The sequence below is a fragment of the Wasmannia auropunctata genome, unplaced genomic scaffold (assembly GCF_000956235.1).
Source record: "Wasmannia auropunctata unplaced genomic scaffold, wasmannia.A_1.0 LD335973.1, whole genome shotgun sequence".
NCBI classification, from domain to species: Eukaryota; Metazoa; Arthropoda; class Insecta; order Hymenoptera; family Formicidae; genus Wasmannia; species Wasmannia auropunctata.
In genome coordinates, this window is record NW_012026917.1 from 70060 (window position 1) to 76830 (window position 6771).

The following is a 6771-nucleotide window of genomic DNA, read 5'->3' on the forward strand; positions in this document are numbered from 1 at the left end:
ATAATTTGTGAACAATATCTTGTGAAAGAATTACATAAGCATTAAATTCTTATTTTTATGTTTTGCAGCGATTTGACAAATATCAGATGATTTTATTGAAAGTACAGTAGTCTCTAAATCAAAGTATACAATAGGTCTGAGTTCACTTTCTTCCGCTGCTGATATTATATTGTACTCTATTTCTTTTTCTAATAGATCACGAACTATATCCAAATCGCATGCTGACGCATATAATATATTTTCTTTATTCTCCGTATTAATCTTTTTTTGTGTACGTATTTTCTTCAATTCCTCCTTTCCTTCTTTTTTAGAATTCTCGACACTGAGATATTTCCTTTCTCCTCTTTCTTCTTTCATCTATTACTTGCCTATATTTTCAGTTCTTTTTCCCGGTGATAAGCTTAATTTTTTAACACAATGAATAAGGTGGGCCAATGCAACGGTTATATCAGGATATTGGTGCTACAATTTTATTATGTGATTTTATATACGTATCCTTCCACTAAACTGACTGTTAATATTAAATTTTTTTTACTGATTTAACAAAACATTAAAATAAAATTGTTGTGAAAATATGAATTCTTTTGGACTCTGTGTGCTATTTGGGAAAACATATCCGCTGCGAGACATATACGCAGCAAATAAATGAGTGAGTTATTTGATCAGGCAGATGTATAGCATATGTGTATAGTCAAAAGCTATTTTCCTAAAATAACTATTTGTCTATGTACGACATAAAAATCTATAACTTACTACCCGCCGATTTAGACATAAAAGATAAAACATGTCACAAAAAATGCACTTGCCTTTTGTAACGCAGCCCTAGTTTAGAATGCGATTGGGTTGGTTGCAGAGACTGACAATAAGATAAAAGATTCAAAATTCCAGCCGAAAGATAAAAAGCAAGTACATTTTTTTATGACATCTTTTGTCGTACTCGACAAGGTCTTTTCAAATATTTTTCATAAATCAGACAATTGTTAAGATTTTCTTTGATGATAACATCTTTGGCTACCTGCTCTGTTGAATGCATATTGCATTGCAGTTTCTAATGAAAATCTTAGATTGGTATATGTATTGTCGATATTATTCCTAATATTCTTATATTTAAGACAGTCTTAAGTTTTTAAGATATATGTCATGAGCCAATCACAGAGCGTGCCGTATTAGCACCTTAAGACATTACTTAAGATGGTCTCTAAATAATTAAGAATTACTGACTATGAATATCGGCTTTGCATGAACACTGCATAGCAACTCGGCGAATATATGCCATATATTTCTATCTTCGTGTGTATGCACAAGAAATTATTTTCCCAATCGAAAATGATTTGAAATGGATAGAAATAAATTGATTTCGAAATTTTCAAATCAGCACTTCTGATTTCTCGAATCCATTTGAATCCAAAAATAATCCCTGTCTGCACAATACGTGAAAGAAACGTGTTGTTTCAGTCACGAAATTACAGATCGTACGTCGCAATGACGTACTAAAATATTAATTAATCATCTATTTTTTATATATTGTGATTCATTTTTCGAAAATAAATTAAAATAAATTACAATTTTCAATTCATTTCAATTAATTTGCTGGATTGTTAAATAATTGAATAAGCCTAAAATAAAAATGTTATGGTTACACTTTCGCAAACAGATTGTTTTTTAAATATTATTTATATTTTAACGTCGGTATGCGCAATTCATATCTTTCTTATCGATCTAAATTATGTCACAAGTTTATATTACAGCATTGTTTATTCTGGAATCTAAAATTAATAAATATATAAATACATATTTAAAGAACTATACATATATGAGCCAAAGCTTAGATGTTCTATCGCTCCAGTATTTAACAAGTGAAACATTCAATAACTCATAAATGTAGACGTTTTGACCCCGATCGGGTTATCAAAATTAATTTTCAAGACAGCGAGTATGATAAAAAAAAAGGAAAATGTACACGTATGTACAAGTTTTTTTAGGGAAAGTAAACAGACAAAGTATATAAATCCGCGTGATTTACCTATTATTCCTTTTTTTGAAAGAATTAAAATTTTTAATTAAAACAGAATTATTCGTCGGGAATCGGCACACAGCGATCTTGCGATTACTAGGCATGCAGGCACGCTGCCGCCGAGACAAAAGAACTTTCTGAAAGCAGAAGTTTAAAATTCACTGATATGGAACTTGCAATTTATTAAACTAAAATAGCTAAATTCTAAATAAAATCGCTTGTATGTGAAAAAAGTCAAATATTTCTATTATTCTAATTATTCTCATTTATTTATTATTATTTATTGCACAATATATTTGAACACGCGCGTATTTGTTATAATAAATATATGCATAAATCATATGCACGCGTGTCACGACAGCATATAAAATTTATATTAAAAAAGTTTCTTTTAAACTATTTTTTATTTTGCTGCCCGAAATCCTCTTTCTGAATTTCGGTAACACAGCGTGATAAAAAAACGGGACGGGAGAGAGGAGAGTGTGTCCATGACATAAACGAACTCGCCGCTCGAGCTTCGTGTTTGTTAGCTGGTGGTGAGACAAGGACGACCGAGATTAATATCCGTCCTTGTCTAACTAACCTACTTGCATCCTGCACATAGCACGGAACACAACCGTGGACAAGCACGGATCACCACCAAAAAATCGTGGACCTTACCGACAAAATCGTGGACGTTGGCTACGTAGTTCAATGTCACTTTCCAGAGGCGCCGAAACCAGCTCAATCGCCCATCGCAGTTAGAAAGACGCAGCTGAATCGCGGCCGCGGGCCGGCCGAGTGTTCTGCAGTTCTGCTTCTGCTTTGTTAAGGCCTTCACACATAAAATCCCGTAAGACCGTAAGCGTAAGCGTAAGAAAATCGACCAATCTCAATTTAGTATTAGGTTGTCCGTAACCCCTCCACTCAATTGGGATTGATCAATTTTCTTATGCTTACGTCTTACGGCTTTACGGGATTTTATGTGTGAAGGCCTGTATTCTCTCGTTACGTTTTAATATTGCATCATTCGACTAAATAAGCTGGGCCAAGTTTACCCCTGTACAGGGGACCAGAGTCCTTATAAGAAAATGAATAAGAAGCTCGCTCGCCGTCGCCGATTCGCGCCGTAGTTGCAGCTAACCTAAAAGCTGCTTAAAGCCAGTAAAAACCACAGATTATCCGAGCAAAATAAAAGCTAAATCATGGCACGCGCCGCGGTCATGACCGCTTTCAAGATCCTTCTTGGCGCGTACGATCCGCCCACCAAGGTGCGTATGCTCCAGGCGAAGATGACCGACAAGTCGAGTGTCGCCTATCAGCGTTTCGTCTGGGAAATGTTGAAGAAGAAGTTTTACAATGAGATTCTCGGCAGGGACACCAGTTTGAGGAGTATGTTTTTTGATCATGAGATCGACGAGGATGGAGAGGAGAGCTCGGACGAGAGCGACGCAGAGCAGATCAACCAGGTGATACTCGATGACATAAATGTAACTCTGATGGGACGAACTGTAGAAGTGACGATAGGATACTCTCTCGTCTTCGAGAAGTACGTGTATAAGTTGACGAACATGCAACTGAAACCCGGGCTGGAGATCGAGCTGTGTCACATGGTCGTGGCCTGTTGCGCAGAGATGCGTACGTACGAGAAGTTCTTCGGCCTGCTGGCCCATCTGCTTTGCGCCATCAACAAGATATACGTGACGCTGTTCGGGCAGATCTTCAAGAACTCGTATCACACGATACACCGCCTCAACATCAACGAACTGTGGAACATGTCCAAATTCTTCGCGTATTTACTGTTCACGGACTCCATATCGTGGAGCGTGCTGTCGTGCATCAAACTGAACGAGGACATCACGAATTCCAACAGAATATTTATCAAGTTCTTGTTTCGAGAGCTGTCAGAGCACATGGGTCTGGCGAAGCTGAACGAGCGGGTTAAAGACGTGACGTTGCAGGAGGTATTCGAGGGGCTGTTCCCCAGAAACGATCCGAAGAACACGCATTTCGCGATCAACTTCTTCACGTCGATCGGCCTGGGCGGTTTGACGGATGACCTGAAGGAACACCTGAAGTCCCATCCAAAGCCAGCACCCGTGCCGGCGTTGATCGGAATCAAGGAAGAAGAGCCCTCAAACTCTGATGAATCTACCAGTTTGTCCAGCTCGACGACGACCGATTCTTCTTCGTCGTCGTCATTGGAGGACGAAGTTCCGCCAAAGAAAAAGATGAAAGTCCAGCATAAATGAAAAGAAAAAAAATCTAAATCAAAGGACAAGATGGAAGAAAAATCCAAAAAGGCGCAAAGCAACAAGAAGGGTAAGATGTCGAAGAGGGACAAATAAAACAGAATAGGAATTGAGTAATAAAAAATAATGTCTTTTTATAAGTTATAATGTATAATAATTAGCTATTCTGTAGAAATTATATTCGGTGACTTACATATTTTACAAATGCTTTAAGAGTTACGAATTAACAGGAATAATAAATGAAGATACAATATTTATTCTACTTTGTATATTTAATATTCGATAAACGTTACATTAAGATTATACATACGCCTGTTTTTTTTATTTTTTTTTTTAGTTGACAACTTAATTATCTGGGAAAGTTATTTCTGCCGTCTTATCGTTTAATTACATTCTGTTACGTTTTAACATTTTCAGAAGATGACTAAATACCTCTCGTAATTTAGCTAACAATTTTTTTCTATTTTTACAGTGCATTAAGGATGGTGACCCAGAGTCGGCTGCTCCCCGGAAGATGGGCAGTGCATGTCATCGTCGTTGTCAACACCACCAGTGTCTCGTATCATCCCTGACAATAAACACAAGATGGCAACAATACCAAGAGCGCGCACGCTGCGGATGCGTGTGCGGCATGCCGCCAGTGACTCGCATGTCGCGCGGCTGACGGCGGACTAGCCGCGTGCCAAATGTACCTTATTATAACATTTTGTTGGTAAATTCTGTTGTATTCTGCATTCCGACGACAAATATTATAATATACAATATATTTGTAAAATCTGTTTTCCACAAATTGGATTATCTCGAAAGTACTTATTAATTATTAATAACGCAATATGATCGATAAAATTATTCTCGGAGAAGGCACTTTGTTATTCTAAAGACAAGAACATTGGAAACTTGTACTGTCATTTTTAAAAATTAACACAGCACTATCTACTGAAGAGCAGAAACGTGTAAAGACTGAAGTCGCCGCCGTCAATGTAACGTTTTTATTTTTAAAAATTACCAATGAAAAATATGTTAAAGAAGATGTAATCGATAAATTACACATGTAAAAAATGTAAAATTCTAGTTACTTTGAATTTCTAATTATATTTAAAGATTAAAATTGGACTAAATTAGAATTTAATTCTTTTTTACAATGATTTTCAAATTTATTCGTATTTATATAAGTAATTTCATTTACACGTATATTCCTTGCAAATGTATAATATATTTATTTTTTATATGTACGTAATAAGACATTTATTGTAATAATTGACAATAAATAGGCGAGAATTCTTTTAATAACATGAAATGATTATTTTTTTAAACATTTAATTGCTCTTCGTATTCATTTACAATTCTTGTGCCGATTGTTAATATTAACATTTTTTTTACTGATTTAACAAAACACTCAAGTAAAATTGTTGTGAAAATATACTAAATGAATTCTTTAAAACTCTGTGTGCTATCTGGGAAAACACATCCGCTGCGAGACATATGGAGACATATACGCAGCAAATAAATGGGTGAAAGTTATTTGATCAGGCAGATGTATAGCATATGTCTATAGTCAATAGCTATTTTTCTAAAATAATTATTTGTCTATATGACATAAAAACCTATACTACCCGCCGAGACATAAAAGATAAAATATGTCACAAAAAATGCACCTGCCTTTTGTAACGCAGCCCTAGTTTAGAATGCGATTGGCTGCAGGGACTGACAAGATAAAAGATTTAAAATTCCAGCCAAAAGAGAAAAAGCAAGTACATTTTTTTGTGACATCTTTTGTCGTGCTCAACAAGGTCTTTTCAAATATTTTTTCAATGAGTCATAAATCAGATCAAAGGTCTTTGATGAAAACAGGCTACTTGCTGTGTGGTTTGTTTCACGGATTACTATTTCTACCTGTGATATTGAGTTTGGCGAGACCCGGTGAGAGAAGCAATACAGCCTAGAAAAGAGTCAAGCTATGCAATATCACAACGGTTATTATACCGTCCATATCTATCCCAAAATGGGAATAGCGTAGTATCTTTGAAATTTTAATGTGCAGTCAAACAAAATGCAATTTTTTTAAACGAATTTACTTTTTTATTTTTCCTTTGCAGATACAGAAGACGCAATTGCTAAATGACATTTAGCAATGTTTCAAAAAGGCTGATTGTTACATCATGTAATTACAGAAACGTATACGTACAATAATTTTATACCAATTGCATTTTCCCAAAGGAAGAGGTCGCATCCTAGGATCCTTCCTAGGATCGCAGTGTTATATAAACTAGAGTATTTCTAAATGCCCGGGAAAAAAGTTCCACATATAATTATATATAATTATAAATGCAAAATATGTCCATATATGTTTCTTTTCTTTGTAAAATTATTCTTTAATACAAAATTGATAATAATAAGAAGGAAACATAAAAAATAATTAAAAGAATAATTTTTTTTTACAAAAAATCAAGTTTGAAGAAATGAGAAAAATTGCTCATATATAATCATATATAAGTGATTAAAAATATACAGATCGGAAGAGCACAC

General features: G+C 35.1%; 1 protein-coding gene across 4 annotated transcripts; it reads left to right on the forward strand.

Annotated features, from left to right (window-relative positions):
- The first annotated feature begins 2763 nt into the window (after positions 1–2763).
- On the forward strand, positions 2764–5241 carry LOC105454847 (pre-mRNA-splicing factor CWC22 homolog). 4 transcript variants are annotated; one of them, XM_011697759.1, is made up of 3 exons: positions 2764–2846; positions 2987–4315; positions 4718–5241. In XM_011697759.1, exon 2 carries the CDS (start codon positions 3199–3201, stop codon positions 4243–4245), a length of 1047 nt encoding a protein of 348 aa, XP_011696061.1. In that variant the 5' UTR covers positions 2764–2846; positions 2987–3198; the 3' UTR covers positions 4246–4315; positions 4718–5241. The 4 variants fall into 4 exon arrangements, with proteins under 4 accessions (XP_011696061.1, XP_011696060.1, XP_011696062.1 ...); XM_011697760.1 differs by lacking the exon at positions 2764–2846 and having other exon boundaries at positions 2921–3264; positions 3369–4315; XM_011697761.1 differs by lacking the exon at positions 2764–2846 and having other exon boundaries at positions 3178–3264; positions 3378–4315.
- Positions 5242–6771: the final 1530 nt, after the last annotated feature.